Source organism: Bison bison, unplaced genomic scaffold, assembly GCF_000754665.1.
Source record: "Bison bison bison isolate TAMUID 2011002044 unplaced genomic scaffold, Bison_UMD1.0 scf7180017864182, whole genome shotgun sequence".
Lineage (NCBI taxonomy): Eukaryota > Metazoa > Chordata > Mammalia > Artiodactyla > Bovidae > Bison > Bison bison.
In genome coordinates this window covers 1,300,020-1,322,941 of record NW_011494754.1, presented here as the reverse complement: position 1 = coordinate 1,322,941, position 22,922 = coordinate 1,300,020, and the positions used below count along the sequence as shown (strand labels likewise).

The following is a 22,922-nucleotide window of genomic DNA, read 5'->3' as shown; positions in this document are numbered from 1 at the left end:
TGTTTCCCCATCTATTTCCCATGAAGTGATGGGACCAGATGCCATGATCTTAGTTTTCTGAATGTTGAGCTTTAAGCCAACTTTTTCACTCTCTTTCACTTTCATCAAGAGGCTTGTGAGTTCCTCTTCACTTTCTGCCATGACGGTGGTGTCATCTGCATATCTGAGGCTATTGATATTTCTCCCGGCAATCTTGATTCCAGCTTGTGCTTCTTCCAGCCCAGCATTTCTCATGATGTACTCTGCATATAAGTCAAATAAGCATGGTGACACTCATCTGTAAAATGAGCGAGTTGGACTGAAGCTAGTCCGTAAGAGTGTATTTTAGGAGTTCGTGGACTCCTTGCCAGTCATACACAAAATGCCATGTGTGTGCTTGTTTTGTTGTTACTGTTTTCTGAGGGGGTTTGCAAAATATAAATTTGGTTTCTAAAAAGATTAAGACTTATTAATATATGAGAACCTTTCTGGCTGTAAAGAGCTTATTCTAATGCAAGATCTGTATGAATAAAATGATAATAGCAATATTACATTTGGGTGGCTGGATGCTATAAAGCTTGCAGTTGTGAAAGTTAAATCTTGGAAATGGTCATTTAGTATTTCAGTCATTTATCTTAGTAGCAAGCGTTTAAATAAATTAACATCTCCTATTATTAAAAGGTTTCAAAGTTGCATTTTCTTCTGTTTGTCTGGAGACTGTTGACTAATCTAAATTGTATCTGAAATGTTGGTGTAATATTTGTTCTCACAGTAGCCAGCGTTTGTTCTTCAGTTCAATAGTGAGATAATAATCAGCAGTAGAAACTTGACCGTGGGAAAGGTGAGCTCTGGTCCTGTGAAGTGCAGTGTGGAATCAGTAGCTTTCTCACGCTGCTTTGGTGTCATGTTCTTACTAACTTTGTTTGAGTATTCGCTATTGTTTGCTATCCCATGGTGGCAGTATAACTAATGATTTTTTGCAAATATAGTAGAGAGATCTTTTAGATCAGGAAATATACAGGAAGGTATTTACATATTACAAGGAAGGCAATTTTTTTCCCGAAACAGTAGCTTGGGCATTTTGGAATTCTAGTATGCCTCAAACACTGACATTTTTGCTGTCTGCTAATGAATGGTCTTGAAGCAAACTGCTTCTGCACTCAGGTAAAGGTTGAGGGGGAGAAGCAGGTCTTCTTACATGTGTAATGTTATTAACGTTACATTCTTCTGGTGAATTCATTATAAATACGTTAGGGGATATTCACAATTTAAAGAAAGCCTGAGAGGAATCCTTTTGATTAGGGGAGAGAAATATTTTGCAATGTAAATAATTAACCCTTTCTTCCAATTTACCCCTTTTGTGGGTTTCTGCCATAATTGTAATGATATTTGGTACATTTCTAGTTGCTGTGTGGAAGATCTTTTTTTATAAGACGGAATACAGATATTTCTGGTATTCTGGAGTTTCATCATATATGAAGAATTAGAACTTAAAAATGTTGTATTTTTGTTTGAACTAAACAAATGACTGTAGCAAGAACATATATTGAAATGGGAGAAGAATGACTTGTTTGTGTCAAGTTTGAGTAATATGATTTATTTTTAGAATTTCTTCAAACTTTATTAGAATTTTAGGGAAATAATAAGTTTGCTAGTTGATCACACCATGTGTAATTTTATAAAATTATATACCATATCAAACATTAGTGTCCTTTGGGTTGTTTTGTTTTTTGTAAATTATAGTAGGATTAAGATAATAACAGTCCATATAGTAACTTAGTAACCAGATAATTTGTTATGTTGACTTTCAGAGTAGTCCTGTTCCAAGAAGAACTCTGAAGATGATTCAGCCTTCTACGGCTGGATCTCTAGTTGGAAGAGAAAATGAGGTGTGTATTGTTGAGCTAGAATGGGGTACAGATGATACTGCACTTACATTAAAAACATTTCAAAGACTTACTTGGTCAGAAATACCTAAATCATTGAAATTGGGAAATAATATAGGGATAACCATTGTATATTCCCCACAGAAGTGGTTTTTGTTTTAATTTCAGTTAAGGAAGTTGAAAGTTGGTATGAATATCTGTAGTAGAACTGGGATAATAAATGATGAGTTAACCTATAGGCATAATGTTTGATTTCTTTCTTTTTTTTTTTTAAGAATAAAATGTTGGATTCAATCATTTACCCGTGTATATAAATAATGAAATCATGGATGAGGGTTTCTAGACTTTTATGGGTTGAAAATCGTGCCTTCCCATGTTACTGAATTATTTAAGTAATGAAAATGAATTCAGCTAAGCCTTAGACCCAAGTCTAATCTAAAACAATTGCTGTAAATAAAATTCCTAAAATATGATTATACATTTTTGTAGAGTTTTGAATTTATAATTTTTTAAAAGAGCCAAAGATATCAAAAAGAGATATGAATGCTTTAGTTTTAATTCAAAAGAGACAAAGCTATTCAGCTTTCTTGTTCATTAAACAAAATGACTGATGTACATATTTTCTTTATAGTTGGTTAAAGGCTTGTCCAAACAGAAACATTGGAATGCCCAGTTAATATCTAAGACTTCCAGCTCTGGAGCTGTTACTGACCAAGAATGTAGTAAAAGTAAAACTCTTGGAGGAGTCAGCCAAGAAGCATTTGATCTTATGATTACAGGTACAAAAGAATATGTATATATGCAGCTTTTATCTTAAAAACTTAAATCATAATAAGGGTAAATATTATTTGTTGTTATGAATTCTGCCTACAGCTTTTTAATCTATTAAAATATTTTGCTTTAATGTTTTTGATAATTTAAAATTTCTTATGGTTGGAAATATATAAAATGTAAATTTGGACAGGTCCTATGGTTTGGTAAGATCCATATATGGGTGAAATATTAAAGGAAAGGATAGTGAATAATATGGCAGCTTTGATATTGGACATGTAAGACTTAGAAATAGTCTCTTCAGAAGAAAAGTGTCTAGAGAATGAACTTGTGGAGAGGAGCTTGAAGAAAAGATACCAGGAGAAGGATATAAGGGAACAATAAGAGGAGTGAAGATGAGTGAGAAGCATGTGCCTGTGCGAATTCCTGGTTTTAATGGAATGGCAGTGGGATTCAGAAAAGGAAGCTAGTGATGTATAAGTATTATGGAAGGTGATTACTTCTATTCTAATAATGAGTCATTGGATATTATTACTGAGGAAAAAATTTGAGACCTGGAGAAGTTAATGGTTTTACCCAAGAATAAAGTGATATTTGGGCTCATTTTGAGTTGCCTGCATGACAGTGGGGGAAAAAATAAGTAGATGGTGGGTTTTTTAGGCAAAATTAAGAAAGGTTGATTGCATACAAATAAGAAGTTCTAATAATAATGTAAAATAAGCAACAGGATTTGTGACACTCATCTGATTTGGCTAAAATTAATGAAGATTGATAGGAAGTAATAACTAAAGTTAAATATGGAAATAAACAACTCAGCTATATATCATATTGCTATCATAATCACATAGAAAAAAATTAATCCATATAACTTGAGCACAGAACTCTTGACTATACACCCTCAGTGGGATATATTGTGAGGGCTAAAAGAACTACAAAGACATCTTGAATTTAATTTTTGTTGTTAGTGGTATTGCTATAGTAGCAGTTATGGGGGAAATTTGAGTATATTTTAGGATTGAGCAAATGGATAATATATTGACGTGGTTGGGTTCATGGTATGGTGAAGGGAGATACAATATGTAATGGGGAAGGAAAGGAAGAACTCTTTTGTGGAACTGGAATTGGGAGTGTTGGTATGAACTGATTTTTTTTTTTTTTTAAAGAATCTACCTCTGCCAGTGAAAGAGCCCAGAAACAATGGCACCTAAATAACAAGAAGCACAATCACATCCAGTTCTTGGTTTGTAAACAGTACTCTCCACTAAAGCTCCCTGGAGAAATGGCTGCTTCCAGGACTGGGGCAAGCTCACTATAGAGTGAGCTTGTAATCTCTTGTGTTAGAAAACACAAGAAATCTCTTGTGTTAGAAAACCAACAACTGATGCAGAGGTTAAACGGATAAGGAGACTGCTTTAAAGGATCCCCTTGGCTAAATTAAGGAAAGTTTGAGCATCAAAATGAATGATGACAAAAATGGATTATAATACACTGAATTAGAAAAAAGTACATGAGTCCCTTCTGGTAATTTTCTTCTGAATTGGGGTAGGGGATGTTCTTTGACTGAATAACGCCAATTACTGAATATAGAAGGAACTACATAAATGGAAAATCACTACTTTTTCATCCACCATAGAAACAGTAGATTTAAGAAATATTAGTGGAGCTAAAACTGGATGAAAGGTTGTTAGGGAACTGGATATAAACACCACAGACTAAAAGTTTTACTCCATAGATCATTTACTTGTTACTGAAGGAAAAAAGTGTCTTCACAAGGGAGAAATCATCTTAAACAGTTGAGTATACCATCTAGGATTGTGACAGATGAGTGTGCTCTTCTTCAGTGGTGCACTGGGAAGGAAACACGGTGTTTACAAGTGTCCTTGCCAACATCTATAGCTTGAACCTAATAATGAAAATGGACAAATCCAAATTTAAGGGCACTGGAAAAATAACTGATCTGGACTTCTCACAAATGTCACTGTTAAATGACGACACATAGCAAATGCAGCAACAACCTTTAACAGTCTAGGTGCAAGTTACATGTGTACTGTACTTGTGTTGGAATTGTTTTAAAAGATTGAAAATCTTCAAAATGTTGGGAAAAATTAGAGAAAATACTGATTTGGCTTTCTAACTTTAATGTTTTTTAAAAATGGTATTACTAAGTACTAAGACTAAATTGTTTTTTAATAGACAAACGTTACTGGGTTTTTACAGCAGTATATATAAACAGTAGTGATTTTCAAAGTTACACTGTAAAACATTCATTTATTTTAGAAAATCCATCCCCTCAATATTGGAAAGAAGTGGCGGAAAAACGGAGGAAGGCTCTCTATGAGGCACTTAAGGAAAATGAGAAAGTATGTACTGGATATAATTTGTGACATTTTTAAACATTCCGGGATCATTTTTCTTCTGCTGTCTAAGGTATTTTACTAGAGCAATATAAACCAGATGTAATGTTGGCCTAATAAAGGTTTAATTAGGCAGAACTGTTACACAACAAGAAGCCTGTTGTGTTGAGAGCCAAGGACAGCACCTTTGTTAGGAACTCTGCCCTAAATGTGTCTGTCATTTGTATACTTGGAGCCATATAACTTGGTTTACAGCATTGCAAATCTGTGAGATACTGAACCATTTTGATTTATAGCTTCATAAGGAGATTGAACAAAAGGACAGTGAAATTGCCCGCCTGAAGGAGGAGAATAAGGAACTGGCAGAAGTAGCAGAACATGTTCAGTATATGGCAGAGATGATACAGGTAGGCGTCTTACCCTTCTCCTGACTCAGAGCCGTCTGTTTTCCTATCAAGTCCAGGTAGTGTGAGCAGAAAGTGTTCTAGGATCAGATCTCCCGGTTTGAGTCCTAGCCCCTGCCTCGCGCCATTAAGGTAGAGTTAAGCAGGTTGCTCATCCTGTCAGGGCTGCATTTTCCTCATCTATAAAATGGGAGTAATAGTGCCTACTTTCTAGGCTTCCTGTGAGGATAATGAGTTATGATGGGGAGAAAATGGAGAGAACTGCCTGTATACAGTGAGAACCCAATAACTGTTAGATGCTGTTGTTTATTATTATGAAACAAAAGAACACCTGTTTTCTTGTAGAAATATAAAAAGGAATTATATCTGAAAAATATAGGGAATTTATTATATTTCACAGGTGTCAAATTTTCAGACAGGCTTTTTTTTTTTTCATTTTTATTGAAGTATGGTTGGTTTATAGTGTTGTGTTAGTTTCAGGCACACAGCAGAGTGAATCAGTTACACACATATATATACACGCAGACATACACAGTTTTAATTTTAGCTGTAATGCCAATGAGACATGATGGGCACTTACAAACCTGGTATTTATAATTGGTGTACTGAATAGCTTTGTTCATCTTATCTGACTTTTTTTTTAATTTAGAAGTAACTAATGTGTTTATAAGTATTACCCTGATGACTGTTAACTTTACCAGTCTTAAAAACTAGGTCTTAAATTTATTCATGTCTGCAAAAAATCATCTTGTGGTTAGGAAGGAAGTTTTTCAAATCAAAACTTTTCTTGTACTGAATTTCTGCCTAACATTTTAGAATAAGGTTTTCATTTGGAAGCGCTGTAGTAGCTCTCTTAACTGCCGAGGGAGTATTGGTCCAAAGCAGATAGGAAACCTGGTTCCTTACTGTAGTTTGAGAAGTACTGGTTTGAATTGTATTCTGAAAGCATCTCAGTACTTAAAAATAAGCAAATTTGTAAACACTGACTTTGCAGAAATAGGATCTACTATGGTTAGCACTTCGATATAACACATGCCTACTTGTAAGTGAATTTAGTAGAGACATTATGAAATGAAACTTATTACAACAGTGAGGGTTCCTTATATCAGCATAGTAATAATGGACTTGGATTGCAAAGTTCTTAAAAGAAATTATTGGTTTATTCTTTAAAAGAGGCTGAGTCATGAACCTCTGGACAACCTTGAATCACCGTATAGTCAGGAATTTGATCCTGAACAGGCAACTGCTGAGGATTCTGAGTGAAGTAGAAGACTCAGAAATTGGTGGTACATGTGCTGAAGAAGTTGTCTCTTCCTCTACAGATGTAAAACCGAGTATATGAAATTCAGTAACTGCCAAAGTTTACCTCCGCTGTAGTTCTTTGTAGCAGAACAAATAACTTTATAATGAAAACTTGTTATCAGACTTTCTTGTTTGTAACCTGGAACCCTGTTATTGTATTAAAATACAAATACTATGTATTTTTAATCTATGGTGTTTTGTGTAAATAGCATTTTCTCAGTTGTCAGACATGACCTGTGTATATAATAAATAAACTTCATCCTGTTGAGCTCTGTGTGTATCTTGGAAGAATGAAGTATAAAGAGTCTGTGTGGAAAATTTGTCTATTCCTGTGCTTTTTGTTTGGTTTCCTTTTCTGTCCTGCTAACTAGCTTGGAAGAAACCAAGGGAAAATGACTTCTCCCTCTTTAGACTGAGATAGCTAGGTTTCCCCATATATATATACATATATATATGTATATAATCATATACAACCTGGTTGCATCTCAAGCTCACTGGAGGGAAATTTGATTTCCAGACTCCAGGCCCCGGTAATAGGACCAAGTAGAAGTGTGAACATCTAGAGGTCCCAAAGCTCCCGGGTGAATCTGACTAGCCACCGGACGGCTCAACAGGCTGGTGGGATCCTGCTCTTCTTGGGAGGGTAAAATGCTGGGGGGGTGCTGCTGGCCTAGAAAAGCAGAGGGTGGAGCAGATAAAGAAATGCAGGAATAACAGGGTTCTGAAACTTTCTGTTCACACATTTCACATAGTGGTGTAGACAAAGTGTGTATATTGAAGTAAGAGGGTGAAATGAGGGATGTTTTGTAAAAAGAAAAGGACAAAAGGGAAATTGAGAAGTATACAGCATTGGGATTGAGTAAGTTCTGTGGCCAGCATACAAGCAACTTTGTGTAAATTGACAATAAAGAGCAATATCAAGCTTTTAAGGATTACTTTAGGCATGTTATTCTTCTAGAACTTCAATTTTCTTATCTCTAATATTGAGGCAAATTCCACCCCTGTGTTTGTGAGGACTAAAAATTTTAAATAATGGAAACTTATTAACCTATAGCAACATTGTCCAATAAAGTTTTCTGGGATGCTGGAACTGAGTTGTCCAGTATAATACCCAGGTAGCCTTGAGTACCAAATATAGCTATATGAATGAGGAACTAACATTTTAATTTAATTTTAATTTATATTTTAAAGAGCCATGTGAGGTCAGTGGCTGCTGTATTAGTGCAGCTCTATATATTTTAGATTTGTTCTATTAGCCCAAAGAGAGAATTGAGGAAGAATAGATAAATTTTTCATTGTTTTTTTACCACAATAAAAATAATTTTTAAAAAGAATTAAGGATATTCTTGATTAGAGGGAGAGGGGACTCAGAGGAGTTTAGAATGAGTGGTAAAGAGGAGAGCTAAGTAGAATAGGATGACTTGGCAAATAGTATTTCTGGAAAATGTCAAAAATGGATTGCTAGGATTTGGTAGCAGGGAGCAAAAGAGGGAACTGAGGATTTTAAAATTTAATGTCAGAGCTAAAACTGTTAATCTTCTAGAAGAAAGTAGGAAATTTTAGTGATCTCAGATTTGGTAAAGATTTCTCCAAAAGGACACATCACTAATTATACAGTAAGTCAGGTTGCATAAAAATAAAAAATTTCTCTTTGAAATTTTTGAATGCAAAGACAAGCCACAGACTGGAAAAAAATACTTGTAAAACATACCCAACAAAAGATTTCTATCTATAAAGAACTTAAAACTCATTAAGTAGATAGACCACCTTTTCTTTAAGTGGAGGAAGGGTTGGCCCCTTGGAGAGCATATGTACAGATGGCAAGCAAGCATGGGGAGAGATGGCGTTGTTAGTCACCAGGGACGTGCGAGTGAAACTGCAGTGAGATAGTGTCACGTGTGCATCAGAATGGCTCACGTGTGAATAAAACTTCACAGTACTGAGAGTTAAGGATATGAAACAATTGGGACTCTGGCAGTGCTGGTGGCAATATTAAATGCCACAGGTACTGTTGAACTGTGCAACAGGTCCTTAAAAATTAATCATATACATTCTATATGATCCGGCCATTCTACCCTTACCTGAGGGAAATGAAAGCATAAGTCCTTTATAAAGATTAGCAAATAAGGCCCTTGTGCTCGAATTGCTATCTAGCATTTGCTTCTAAGAGAATCCTTACAAGGGACGACAAAGAGAAAAAACCATTTGTTACAATTTTGGTAAGCTAGTGTAAAATCACAGCTTAGCATAAAAATGCCTCAAGGCCCAAATCTGAACCTGTTTTTCATCAGAGACCCAGCATTATTTGACTCTGAATTACAAAAGCATTTGGAAAACGTAATTTCTGTGACGCAGTTTCTAAATGGGGCTTCTGATTTCCAACCCTATAAACTGAGTTCTAGTTTGAGAAACTGAGTTACACAATTCACAAAGTCCACAAAGGATGAAAAGGTTCAGTGACTCAGCAGCAGAACACAGCTTTTCCTGTTTCAAGTTTTGAGACAGTTTCCCCAGGGAACCTCATGAATCCACATGATGTGAATAGCATTCCTAACAACATTCCTGTAATAAAGATCATGGACCTACACTTTGTCCAGGCCCCTCAGTGAAAGGTGGAAGCATGACACTGAGTTTAGTCAAGGCATGTCTGAAAGACGAAGGTATTCCGTTCAGTCTCTTGATGGCTCCAATTTAAGCTAGAGGCAAATATTAGGGTGGTTAGAGACACAAACGGAGAAGGCAATGGTAACCTACTCCAGTACTCTTGCCTGGAATGCCATGGATGGAGGAGCCTGGTAGGCTGCAGTCCATGGGGTCGCTAGGAGTCGGACGCGACTGAGTGACTTCACTTTCACTTTTCACTTTCATGCATTGGAGAAGGAAATGGCAACCCACTCCAGTGTTCTTGCCTGGAGAATCCCAGGGATGGTGGAGCCTGGTGGGCTGCCGTCTATGGGGTCGCACAGAGTTGGACACAACTGAAGCGACTTAGCAGCAGCAGAGACAAAAAGCTACAAATCCTTTAAGCGCTTTTTCATAAATATTTTTTGTAACAAAGCCTTTGATGAGGCTGGACAGTACGGAAGTGCAAGTTTTCTTTTACATATTTTCTAACAAAATACGGACGGTGAAAATCCAAGAGGCGAGCTTTAGGCTGTACTTTGGGTGTCTGTACACATAATACTCCATCTCTTTCCAGAGCTGGATCAATGGAGGTGAGCACTGCTCCCATGAAGTGTGAGTTCCCCTGAACTGGTCAGCCTGATGTGCAGTAAGATCATGTCTGAAAGCCAAACATGGCCTCAGCCAAGGATGTGGCACCTTAAAGGCTGGCACTGAAACAACGCAAGGATGCATGCGAGTAGGGCGACAGCATCCACTACAGATCAACAGCATCCATCTACATCCACTGGAGCATCTGTTGTGGCTGTGAGTTGGGTTTGGGTTTGGCATTTCTGGGTGCCTTAGCTAAATGTCATTAATAACCACACCCACCAAACACACCACTGCTTCTAACAGTTACATAGGTAATGTATCTTCCAGTGTATTCTCATTTTATAAACTTAATTTTTATGAGGTTATTTCAACAGGGGCACTTTTCATAAGTTTGGTTAATCACAGTAATGTTGAAAATGAATATACAGTTTTTCAACCACCTAAAAGAAAACGCTGAAGAATAACGTTACCAGCTCTTGTTATTTATTTCAGTTTTCCAGGGTAATACAGTGGGGTGCAGGCAGGGGCATCAGGTAGGTGGATTTAGAGAAATTAATGCCTGTGAAAACCAATGAGGAAATATAGCACCTCTGCAAAATTCTCGGGCCATCCAGACCAATTCTCACTGGCCAGTATTTGCAAGTGATATTTCAGAGAACTGCAGTGTTTAAGCTCCTGCATACAAGGCAAGTTATTGCATGTCATGACAGAGAGAACATAGCAAGCCCAGAATTTAACCAGGAGGCTGCTGTTTGTTTCACTTGTCATAGTAGACTCAGATGTGTCATTAAAAAGATCAATGAGAATAGGAATAAACTGCAAATGTTTGGCTCTTCTCTGGTTGACAGGGTTTAAGTAACACCAAGATGCGACACTTTGGAGCAGCAGGATCTTTATTTTTGGTACCATCTCGTAATTTTGCAACAAGTGAGCTACTTCTTTCATGTACTCAGCTGCAAAATTTCCAGCAGTGGGTCCTCCTGTAAAACAAAGCATTTGCATTTCCAGAAGTATTTGATATGTCTAGTAGCTAGTAACATGAGTGCTCCTGTGTTACACTCAGTTCTCCTCTCCCCCACCACCCCAAACTCCACGTGCTGCTCTGAAGTTGAGAACGTGTACGTTGATCAGCGTGGGGTTACATGAAGAGCACTGGGAGGTCCCTCCTGCTCAGAGCTCTTCCCTGGTCCCTTCATTGGCACCTGTCAGTATTGCAAGATGAATAAAGCCTGGCTATGTTCACCTTGCAGATCTCCCTCACGGTTTCATTCCCAAATCTTGGTCTTCAGTGCTTGAAGAAGTACCAGAACATTAGCGCAAACAAAGGAAAAACCAACAGGCTGAGCTGCAAGGTCAGGGTCTAAGTGGCAAGAGAGGTTTTTCCCAAGCTGTCCCTCATTGTTCTGTTCTCCTTAACGTGTTTCTCAGCCCGGCTCTTGCAGATCTGGGGCCAACCTGGTCCTTGACTCCAGTCCCATCCTATACCTGAACCCCAGATCTTCCTAGTTCAAATCTTGAACTCTGAGAAGGTCATAGATAAGAAGGCCCTGATGAAGACAGTTTAGATGGTGAGGAGCAGCTGGCACAGTGGTCTGGATTCTAGCCACTGGAGTTTTGACCTGGCTTGGATTTCTCTTATTTGTACTACCACAGTTTCATGGTTTTAAGAATATTCTCTGATGTAAAGTGTTAGTGAAAAGCTGGCATGAGCCCTTTTCGTGGTTCCCCACATGTAATTAAAGGATGCTGATCCCTTTATAATTAGCTAACTCTTACCCCCAATGCTGACCACAGCTCTGTAGTGAACTGAGCCTGCCTCATTAGTGGTTACGATTTATCCTCCCGCACATGGGTATTCTCCTGAGTTTCTGTCTTCTCTCTGGTCCTGTGCTAGTGGTTCTTAATCATTCTGGCACCTTAGGACCCATTGATCTTTGTAAACAGTAAATGTTTTCTCTCATGGACACCATTCTATGGAAGTAGTCTATCAAACGGCATCAAAATAATTCATTTTCCCATTTAAAAAATAATCTACCAATGACACTAACAGCTATCAACAACAGCTTCTAATTAGGAGATGTGTTATTGAGGGCTGTCTATAAATTTTTTTTACACATCCTGACATTTATTAGAAAAAAAAAGTGAAGAGAGTTTGGATTTGACAGAACAGTGTGTCTTTAAATGGTTTGTGTTAGTTGCTCAGTTGTGTCCGACTCTTTGCTACCCCATGGACTGTAGCACACCAGGCTCCTCTGTCCATGGGATTCTTCAGGCAAGAAAACGAGTGGGTTGCCATTCCCTTCTCTAGATCTTCCCAACCCAGGGATAGAACCCAGGTCTCCTGCATTGCAAGCAGATTCTTTACCATCTGAGCCACAAGGGCCCTTAAATATAATTTCAACCCTTACCGCTTAATTTTCTAGCCAAGTGTACATTAATAGCTGTTTTTCACTAATGTACCTATTGACCTTCCTGGTATTAATAAGTGTTTTAAGAGCCCAAAGTTCTGATTTTTCTAAACTATTGCCTGTGTAATGCATTTTTTGCAAGATAAAATATAAAATATTAAGTAGTTTTTCCCTGTAAAAGGATTGACAAATCAATTCAGAATAGTCTTTGATTTTTTTTATGATATTAAAAAAATTTATAGGCAATTTCAGTGTATATGTGTGTATATAATTTTAATGAATAAAAATTAGAAAGTACCTAATTAGTCATATCTGATGGACACATTCTTTTAAAACATGAGAGCCTTGTGTGTTAGTTGCTCAGTCGTGTCCGACTCTTTGTGACGCCATGGACTGTTCAGCCTGCCAGGCTCTTCTGTCCATGCGATTTTCCAGGCAAGGATACCGGAGTGAGTTGCCATTTCTTTCTCCAGGGATCTTCCCAACCCAGGGATCAAACCTGAGTCTCCTGCATTGCAGACAGATGCTTTACCATCTGAGCTACTAGGGAAGCTAGTAGCTCAGATGGGAGATCCTTGAGGAGAAAGTAATTAGTAATCATCTGGTGGTACAAAGATGAAAGGCTAATAATTTAGGCAAAGGAAATGTTATCAGACCCTTAAGATGAGTGCTAGGAGCCTCACTGACAGTGCTAGAACAGGCAGAAAGGCTGTGGAACACCTCCATCAGTACCGCTGGTTCAATCAGTACCTGTAAAGGCCAGCAGTCCGATTCTATAGGCAGCTTGAGCTCTCTGTTCAAGGGCTAGAGAATTATCCGTCAAAATATTGCCAAGCGTCAGAATTTTTTCTTTATGAAAAATACTCTCAGCTGGAGGGATGTATTCTTCCTCGTTGTTACTGCAGAAGCCCTTAACGACACTCCAGCATTTCTGGAGGCGGTGATATAGCCCCGCGAAGCACTGAAGAACCTGAGGCCAAAACTGCACAAAATAAGCCTGCGTCTTTGCCATTGTGTGAAAAGGCCAAGGGCGCCCCAGTCACGTCCCTGGCAGGAAGAGAAGTGAACAGTCAAGAACTCTGGAACTCATCACTTAGCAACACCGTGGAATTGAATACACAAATCCGGGGCGGGGGGTTGGGGGCAGGTGGGGGCAGACATGTATGCTGAACTTTCTTCAGCCTGGTGTTGAGGCCTTCTGCACTTTGCACTAAACCAAGCTTACATTCACTTCTCTGGTGCACAGAATCTCACCTCAAGCCAAACTGGTTCCCCCTAACACACACTCAGTGAGGTCCTGTCTTTGTGCCCTGTGTAGGCGATGTCTATTAGGAACTTGCTCATTCTGCTTTGACTGTTCCAACGTGTCAAACTTTCCACTCATCTTTCATAGTATTATGCCAATTTTGCTTACTTGCTACATAGAGTTTTTCTCTACATAGATTTTCTATGTTGATCCTATTTTGCTGAGAAAATAGAAGCAGTCAAAAAAGAACTTCCAGGACTTCCCTGGTCGTCCGGTGGTTAAGAATCTGCCTGCCCATGCAGGGGACACAGGTTCCATCCCTGGTCCGGGAAGATTCCACATGCCCTGTGGCAACTACCCCACATGCTACAACTACTGAGCCCAAGACCAGGAGTCGCAAGGACGAGAAGCCTGCGCACCACAACTAGAGAAAGACCATGCAGCAACAAAACCCAGGGCAGCCCCCCAAAAAGGGGACTTACATCAGTCCTCGCCATCATATCCACCCTCTGACCTGTGTGTGTCCATATCCTCTGGCTTTCCTCCTGTTATGCTCCCTCTTTTTATGCAGATTTCAACCAATCCTCCTCACTCCATTCAAGGAGATTGTTCACAATCCTTCTTTTGCATCTCAATTTTTCCATCTCAACTGGGACCTTTGCATCATCAACAAGCATACTGTACCTTTTCTCATTTAAAAAAAACTGAAACAACTCTCTTGACTACATATAGCCTCTTCCACTGGTTATTCATTTTTCTGCTCCTCCTTATACAAAAACTCTTCAAAGAGCTGCCATACTTGCCCTTTGAACATTCTTTGAACTTCTCTTAAATGTACTCCAAATTGGATTTCAACCCTATAGCTCCACTGAAGTTGCTCATCAGGGTCACTGGGGACCTTCCCTCTGCTGAATTCAATTCTCAGTCCTCAGCATTTGTCACTCACTGCTCCTCGGAACACTTTTCTCACTTGGTTTCTAAGATGTCATATTCCTTTAACTTTTCCCCACGGGCCATCTTCCTTTTCCTTTGCTGTCTCCCCCTCTTCTTTATGACTTCTGAATATTGGAGTGGCCTGAGGCTCAGTCCTTGTACCTCCTCTTGTTTTTTTATCTATAATTCCTAGATGAAATAAACCAGATGAAATAAACCATTCACATGCTGAAGACTCCCAATTTTTTTTTTTAAACTGGATTTCTCACCTGTACTCTAAACACAAGTATTTTCAATCACCAAGATGGTATTTCCATTTCCATGCCTAAGAGGCTTCCCCGACTTAACAGACCCTCAAAGCAGAATTCTTGGTCTTTCTCTCCAAACCTGCTGCTTCTCAGTTCCCCTGTCTTGGAAGATGGCATTCCATCTTTCCAGTTTTTCAGACTGAAATTTTTGGATCCACCCTTGGCTTTTGTCTGTTTCATATCTCAGTTCCAACTTACCAACAGATCCTACTGGCTGTACTTTGAGGTAGAAATTTGGATGCCTGTCCAAATCTGGGACATTCTACAAAATGTACTTGTCTGTATTCTTCAAATATTGTAAGGTGGGGAAGTTTAAAGGGTGGGGGCACAACTGTTCCAGACTAAAAGAACCTAAAGAGGAGGGTCACCATAGGATCCAGCAATCTCCCTTCTAGCCATGTATCTGGAGAAAACTAATTTGAAAAGATATATACACCCCAATATTCATAGCAGCACTATTTGCAATAACCAACACATGAAATCAACCTCAATATTCATCTACAAATGAATGGATAAAGAAGATGAAGTACATATATAATGGAATACTGCTGCTGCTGCTGCTGCTAAGTCGCTCCAGTCGTGTTCGACTCTGTGCGACCCCACAGACGGCAGCCCACCAGGCTCCCCTGCCCCTGGGATTCTCCAGGCAAGAACACTGGAGTGGGTTCCCATTTCCTTCTCCAATGCATGAAAGTGAAAAGTGAAAGTGAAGTCACTCAGTTGTGTCCGACTCTTCACGACCCCATGGACTGCAGCCCACCAGGCTCCTCTGTCCATGGGATTTTCCAGGCAAGAGTACTGGAGTGGGGTGCCATTGCCTTCTCTGAATGGAATACTACTCAGCTACAAAAAGAGTGAAATAATGCCATTTGCAACAACATGAATGGACAAAGAGATTATCATACTAAGTAAAGTAAGTCTTACAGAGAAAGACAAATATCATATGATAGCACTTATATGTGGAATCTAAAATATGATACAAATGAACTTATTTACAAAACAGAAGCAGGCTCACAGACATAGAAAACAAACTAACTATGGTTATCAAAGGGAGAGTTGGGAGAGGGATAAGTTAGGAATTTGGGATTAGCAGATAAAAACTATTATAAATAAATGTAATAGATAAACCACACAGTCCTACTATACAGTATTGGGAACTACAATATCTTATAATAAACCATAATGGGAAAGAATTTTAAAAAGAATACTTTTATATCTATATGAGTCACTTTGCTCTGATTCAGAAGCTACACAACAGTGTAAATCAATTAAAAAAGAACCTGAAGAGGCATGACAATTCAACATGGAAGCCATGGTTGGAACCCATGGTTGCAAACATGTATCCATGTATGTGCATGTATGTGCGTGAGCATATGTGTATGTGTGTATATTCTATAAAGGCTACGACTGGGACAACTGAGGAAACACAGAGCCTGCATTATCCAATATGGTAGCCACTAGCCACATATGGCTACAGAGTACCCGAAATGTGACCCATCTGAATTGTGATGTGCTGTAATTATAAAATATATACTCTATTTCAAAGTATGAGAAAAAGAATGCAAAATATTTTATTAATAACTTTTATATTGATTACAAGTTGAAAGATTTTGGATATATTAGGTTAAGTAAAACATATTATTAGAATCAGCTTCCCCTGTTCTTGTTACTTCATGTGGCTACTAGAAAATCTAAAACATCAAGCACGGTCCCTTTTTAAGGCCTTCGCATTTACCGTTGTATCTGCCTGGAGTGTTCTTCCCAGGGGTATCCACACATCCACATGACTCACCTGTCAGTTCCTCAGATGATCCTCGAAAGTCATTTTCTCTTAGGCCTTCCCTGACCACACTGATCTTTGCCCTATCCCATTTCCCATCCCCAGCCTTGGCCTTGGGCAATTACATTCCTTTTCTCCGTCTTTTTTTTTTTTTTGGCCACAATGCAAGGCTTGTGGGATCTTAGTTCTGGGCTCCGGGCAGTGGAGAGGCGGAGTGCTAACCACTGAGCAGCCAGGGAGTTCCCTCCTTTTCTCTGTCTTATTGTCTTCTTTTTCCAGGATATGAGCCCTGTGAGGGCAGGAATTTTTATGTCTCGCAGCAACGAGACCAGCACAGCCAAAAAATAAATACATAAATTTAAAATATACCAATAGCAACTTAGACAAAATGGGGCGGGACAGGAATGTGTTCCAGATGAAAGAATCAGATAAAATGTAGCTCTGTTTTTCCTCCAATTAGCATTACAACAAATCTGAGAAGTAAATATCATTCTCATGTATGGATGAAGGAATTTCAAGACAAGAATAAATTCAAGTTGAGAATCAAGTGTAGTGGGTTGTGTAAATACCAACTCAACAAGAACAAGTGAAAAAATACTGCAGACTCTGAACATGAAACTAGTAATTCAAAAATAATTTTTATTTTTAACTTACATGATTGAAAGAATGACGAATGGAAATGCCACAAAACTAAAAGCACCCCTTTCGACCAAAAACAAAATGCAGAAGTGAATACAAAAGGTATAGAATTATTCATGCAATACTCGAAAAAATAAAAAACCCAAACAACAAAACAATTCTGTGACATTTGTGATTTGACTATTTAAAAAAATCACTTCAACCATTTGACAGGGACTACAGACTATACATACTAACTGTAGGCTGTACAATGTACCTTTAAAAGGGAAGATATGCATATATATATAATATTTATAAATTTACAAATTTATATATACATTATAACTTCACAGTTGAAAGAACTTACCTACCAGGAAGTCTGATAAACAATTTACACTTTAAACGAAATAAGAATTGTTTTTGAAGGTCTTGCTAAAATGTAAATATTTCAAATAACATCTAAATGATTATACAAGCACATTCAGAGAATAGTAGATATTTCACAGTTTAAATTACACTCACACATATTATTTTGATATCTTGGCATATCCCACCTTATATACTCTTAAGAGGAAGAAAAGTTATTTAATAAGAGCTACTAAACAGACTTGTATTTTATTTAAAGGACTTACTACCCTGATATGAAAGCAATGACAGGAGCTGTTTTAACTATTTGGCCAAGGGTTCTTATCCAGTGATGAATGATTTCTCTAGGGCAGTAACCATTCAGGGCATTCTTCTTCCTTACCTTATAGTACTTTCTATAAAAGCAAAGACCACTGTTATTGATCCTCTGTTTTCACCTCACTGTTGTCATTTAGTCACCAAGTCGTGTCTGACTCTTCGACCCCATGGACTGTAGCCTGCCAGGCTCCTCTGACCATGGGGTTTCCCAGGCAAGAATAGTAGAACGGGTTGCCATTTCCTTCTCCAGGGGATCTTCCCAACCCAGGGATGAACATGCATCTCCTGCCTTGACAGGCACATTCTTGACCATGAGCCTCCAGGGAAGCCCCTTTTACCCCATTAGGATTCCTCCAACTTCTATGTTCTTCTTCTTCAAGGAGCATCATAACTTTCTGAAAACTTCTGGTTTTGATCTGCCTTAGCAGCTAAATACTTCTATTATAAAAAGTATCATTTTAAAAATGGCTCTTATTAAAAAAAAAAAAGCTTAAGTTTTGAGTATCGTCTTAAAAATGAGTATGGTATAATCTTAATAAGGTAATTTTTAATGATCTACCCATCTTTTTTTTTTTTTAATTCATCTTTTTTTTACATACTGGAAACATGCCTTTGGATTTTTCACAATAGAGAAACAAAAGAAATTGTGGCAGCTTGAAAAAATGAAAATAAAAAATCTTATAATGTGTTCTTTTACCAGGTTCTGCAGGCAAACTTGTATTTGAAGAAATCCTTTTATTTTTTTTTTGCTTTGCATTTAAGGTAAAATTAGGTACCTAAAGGGGCCACTCAACCCTGAGAACACAACAGAGGAAAAACTGCAAGGCATAGGATATTTATCAAAGTATCGTGTGACTATTTCAAGCTTATAGAAGAACTTCCAAAAAAGTACAAAGATGGCTGTTTTAAAATTCCATACGTACTAGATAAGACAGACTCTTCTACTAAGTTTTGTCAGCTGCAGTCAATGACGTAATCTACTGAAATATACATAGCCCTATTCTATTGGCCAAAGGAAAAGTAGATAAGCACTGTGAAACTGGACTTTGGATTCCTTCTAAAACATTTTAAATTTTCAGACAACCTCAACAGCTTCCAGCTAAGTCACAGCACCATCTTGATTAACAGGGCCATTTATTAAGACAGCTGTTAGAGTCAGCTCGTAATTAAAAGGCCGTGGCAACTTCACTTGCAAGACGACCTCCAACTTTTACACAGTCTCGAGGAAATTTGTCCAACTGTTCATATGCCAGCCGCCCATCTTCTCCTGGATACAGAACACCAAAAATAAATACCAGTTTGAACTTAACATTTTTATTCATCACTCAGAATAATAAATTAATACCAGTTGGTATTAACTGATCAGTCCCTCATACTGTGTGTGTGTGTGTGTGTGTGTGTGTAAGTGGTTGAGCAGATAGCCTATAGGAGAAAACCTCCTCAAACAAGGCACATGAAACTTCTTACCATTACCTTTGTGTCAGAAATAAGCAATCGTGTTACAAAAAAACAAAAGCAAAAAGCTCACCAAGAGATAAGAGAGTTTCTGAGGCCACATTTCTGATTTCTTCAGTATCAGACTGACACAATGTCACGAGCATTTTAATGCTTTCAGTAGCCTACAAGGAGAAAAGAGTTAAAACAGTGTTCTGACATTTAGGTGTGGGACTATATGAGACTTAGCATTTTCACAGCTGGTGGGGACTTAAAAAACCACCCAGGTCTTCCCAAACCCAGCTGAGTATCAGGATCACTCTGGGAGCTCTTATAAAAGTACAGATTCCTGATGCTACTCAGACACATCAGATTAGAACCTCCTGGATGGAGCTCAGGATGTGCGTTTGTGGGAACGCTGATGACCAGGGAAGCTCCTCATTTCACAGTGGACTACAGGCCGAGAGAAGGAAATGACCAGTCCGCTTTTCCAGAATAGAATCCACTTTGCCTACTTCTTTTTGCTGTATCTCATTCCTTCCAAAACTGTTCCAATTTAAGAATTCCTAATTTTAGTTTATATATTAAAATAGAGACAAGTAAAGGTCAAGGATGGGAATTCATCTATTTGTTTCTTCCACAAACATTTACTGAGCACTCTGTGAACCAGGCAGTTCACAGGGCCTGGGAGACTCAGCCATGAACATGACATGGTCCTGACCCTTAAGAGTTTACAGTCCGGTGGAAAAACAGATGGTGAAATAAGTTAACTAATTATTATGATGGATGACAGTCTGAGTCAGGGTGCTGGGGCTAAACGTGACTGGGAGATGCAGAGTGGTCTGATCAGGAAAGTCTTCCTGGAGGAAGTGTGGCTTAGAGGAGTTGGTCAAGTTTGGGCATGTGGTAAAGATGTGTGTGTGTGTGTGTGTGTGTGTGTGTGTCTGTGTACGCAGTGTTTGGGGGTGTGGAGAAGGAAATACAGGGCCCAAATCAAGGGGAGGCTTATAAGCCATATTAACAGTTTTGGATATCATTCTAAGATCATGGAAAGTCATGTAAGAGGTTTAAATAGGACTTGTTTTTTAATTCTGAGCTTTCTAACTACAGAGGAGAGGATGAACTACAGGGAGGCAGAGAAACTGGTGGGAACGTGGCTGGAACATGTGAATAGAATGCAGATGAAGAGGAGACAGATTCCCACTACCAAGGAAGTGGGATGTGCAGGATGAGGAGGCTGGCTGGAGGTGGAGGCTGAGGGCAAGGGCAGGTCACTGATGGCTCCTAGGTTTCTGGCCTGAGCTCCTGCGAAGAAGTTGAACAATCCACTCATACACCAGAGACAAGAAGTAGGGGTGAGATGGGTGGAGTCTGAGACTTCCTAGAGAAGATACCTCAGAGCAAGCTGGATCAGAGATGGAAGGGATGACATGGACTGGAAACATGCGGAGTTGTTAGCATAGGCATGACCATGGCAGGGAGGACGCATGGAAGGAGAAGAGAGCCCACCAGAGTGCCCATGAGCGCCGGTGTTGAAGGCCATAGATAAGAGAGGGCCTGCTGTGAATAAGGAGAAGGCAGTGGCACCCCACCCCAGTACTCTTGCCTGGAAAATCCCATGGATGGAGGAGCCTGGTAGGCTGCAGTCCATGGGGTTGCTAAGAGTCGGACGCGACTGAGTGACGTCACTTTCACTTTTCACTTTCATTCATTGGAGAAGGAAATGGCAACCCACTCCAGTGTTCTTGCCTGGAGAATCCCAGGGACGGTGGAGCCTGGTGGGCTGCCATCTATGGGGTCGCACAGAGTCGGACACGACTGAAGCGCCTTAGCAGCAGCAGCAGCAGCTATGAATAAAATGCTCTTCCAGTGATTTTGAAGAGTTGATAACAAATAACACATTATATGGTTTTCTTTCTTGGCAGAAAGTGAGGCTTATGGAGTGGCCCTGGTGGTGCTGGGCACCGGAGGACAACAGACAGAAGCAAGCACGGGTGTTTCTTTGGGTTCGTGTGGCCCAGTGAGACAGATGGGGGAACTACAACTGCATTTGAGAACCCTGACTTCTCAAGCTTGTTTCCAGTATGGTACTAAGAAAGAAATATGTCGGATGTCTGTTTGCTGCCATTCATTTAAAAAAACATTTTTTTTCTCTTGACACGTTAACGAGAGTTGACTGGTTGGGTCTGTGCTGTGTTTTTACATCATGCTATTTGGAGCCCCTCTCAAGAGCTGGGGGGCTGGGGGTGGTTTAGAAAGAGGTCTTTGCTTTAGGAGGAAAGAGAGCTGCTGCTAAGTCGCTTCAGTCGTGTCCGACTCTGTGCGACCCCAGAGACGGCAGCCCGTCAGGCTCCCCCATCCCTGGGATTCTCCAGGCAAGAACACTGGAGTGGGTTGCCATTTCCTTCTTCAGTGCATGAAAGTGAAAAGTGGAAGTGAAGTCACTCTGTCGTGTCCTACTCTTAGTGACGCTCAGTCGTGTCTGACTCTTAGCGACCCCATGGACTGCAGCCCACCAGGCTCCTCCGTCCATGGGATTAAAGTGGGGAGGATTGCTGCTCCCAGACTGTGGACACGCTGGAGTTTAAAACTGTAGCTTTTAAACCTTCACAGCATGCAAATCCACAAAAACTGGTGCCGATCACGTATCCTTCTGTCTTACTTTACATTAACTCTGTGTCGCAGCCATCATCGCTGACCTGTCACTAACAGGACAGCACCCAAAAGCACAGCAACCACTTGGGCCTGGCCACCTCAAGGTAATTTTTTGACCCAGTAACAAGGAAGGCAAATTTTCCCAGAAATGTTTTTCTTCACAGGTCATTAACTTTTTCCTTTGAGGTGTTAATCCCTTTCTTCATGTCCCATTAGGTCTGCAGGTCCCCGCACACATCCAAGATTTTAGCAGACCTCAAGGTGTGGCCTTTTCATTCTGTTCTCAAGGATGATTAATCTTATATTTTGTGATTAAGGTCAGTCAGACATTAAATCTTGACTACTAAAAGGCAAGCTCCTTAAAACACTGGCAATTCTCAGCCCTCTGATACAATGAAGATGGACGAGCTGCTTAGTAAAAGAGTTGCCAGGGAAGGATTTGAAAGTTTATTGGCACATTGGATTTTAGTACTTTTTTGCCAATTTTATTTATCTCTGCTGTATTTCTGTACACAAGAAAAATTGATGAAATCAGCATGTCATCTCTTTTTTGGCATGAAAGACACTTTTTTAATAGTGGCCCTGAGGCAAATCGATTCCTGTGAGCTACTGAAAAAGGGAATTGTTTTCCAAAAAGTATTGACTTTAACAAAACCAAGTCACATTTAGGTACTATTTGAAGACAAAAAGGATTTCCCAACTAATTAATATACAGGGTAAAGGAGAGGAGAAAGGCTGCTAAAGCAGGTACTTCCAAATATGGAAAGAAAGCTGTCTATGCACCTGGCTTAGTGTCAAAGCCAAAGTCAGCTCAAAGCTGACCTGCCAGGGGCTCCAAGGCTGGGCCTTACCTTCAGGCTTTTCAGGGCCAGGCAAGCTGCCTTCTGGAGCCGGAAGTCAGTCTTTGTTAGGGCTTCACAGTAGTAGAGCAGGGCCTGAAAGAG

At 39.4% G+C, this 22,922-nt stretch overlaps 3 protein-coding genes across 10 annotated transcripts in view; 1 reads left to right on the top strand and 2 right to left on the bottom strand.

Annotated features, from left to right (window-relative positions):
* Positions 1-6,991, top strand: part of GMNN (geminin, DNA replication inhibitor) — a 10,888-nt gene extending 3,897 nt beyond the window's left edge. For 2 of the 3 annotated variants that reach the window (XM_010843499.1, XM_010843498.1), the window contains exons 3-7: positions 1,791-1,868; positions 2,497-2,644; positions 4,914-4,996; positions 5,287-5,397; positions 6,568-6,991. In XM_010843499.1, the coding sequence (XP_010841801.1) occupies positions 1,791-1,868; positions 2,497-2,644; positions 4,914-4,996; positions 5,287-5,397; positions 6,568-6,657 (510 nt within the window). In that variant the 3' untranslated portion in view covers positions 6,658-6,991. Of the gene's footprint in view, positions 1-296; positions 1,144-1,790; positions 1,869-2,496; positions 2,645-4,913; positions 4,997-5,286; positions 5,398-6,567 lie in introns of those variants that run through there. The other variant, XM_010843500.1, reaches the window with a different exon arrangement.
* Positions 6,992-10,464: 3,473 nt separating this feature from the next.
* On the bottom strand, positions 10,465-13,332 carry LOC104991139 (chromosome unknown open reading frame, human C6orf229). Its single transcript, XM_010843520.1, has 2 exons — positions 13,071-13,332; positions 10,465-10,892 (listed from the first exon to the last, which is right to left on the bottom strand). Exons 1-2 carry the CDS (start codon positions 13,330-13,332, stop codon positions 10,465-10,467), a joined length of 690 nt encoding a protein of 229 aa, XP_010841822.1.
* A 3,874-nt stretch (positions 13,333-17,206) lies between these two features.
* The window catches only part of FAM65B (family with sequence similarity 65, member B), a 212,494-nt gene continuing 206,778 nt past the window's right edge, over positions 17,207-22,922 (bottom strand). For all 6 annotated transcript variants that reach the window (XM_010843490.1, XM_010843497.1, XM_010843491.1 and 3 more), the window contains 3 exons: positions 22,830-22,913; positions 19,418-19,508; positions 17,207-19,156 (listed from right to left, as the gene is read on the bottom strand). In XM_010843490.1, the coding sequence (XP_010841792.1) occupies positions 19,056-19,156; positions 19,418-19,508; positions 22,830-22,913 (276 nt within the window). In that variant the 3' untranslated portion in view covers positions 17,207-19,055. The remainder of the gene's footprint in view (positions 19,157-19,417; positions 19,509-22,829; positions 22,914-22,922) is intronic.

Excerpts from the sequence above, each read along its gene's own strand:
- LOC104991139 (XM_010843520.1), bottom strand. The coding sequence starts at position 13,332 with ATGGCAAAGACGCAGGCTTATTTTGTGCAGTTTTGGCCTCAGGTTCTT. Across the intron at positions 10,893-13,070 it reads CGGACTGCTGGCCTTTACAG|GAGGACCCACTGCTGGAAAT; the intron begins GTACTGATTGAA and ends TTTGTTTTACAG.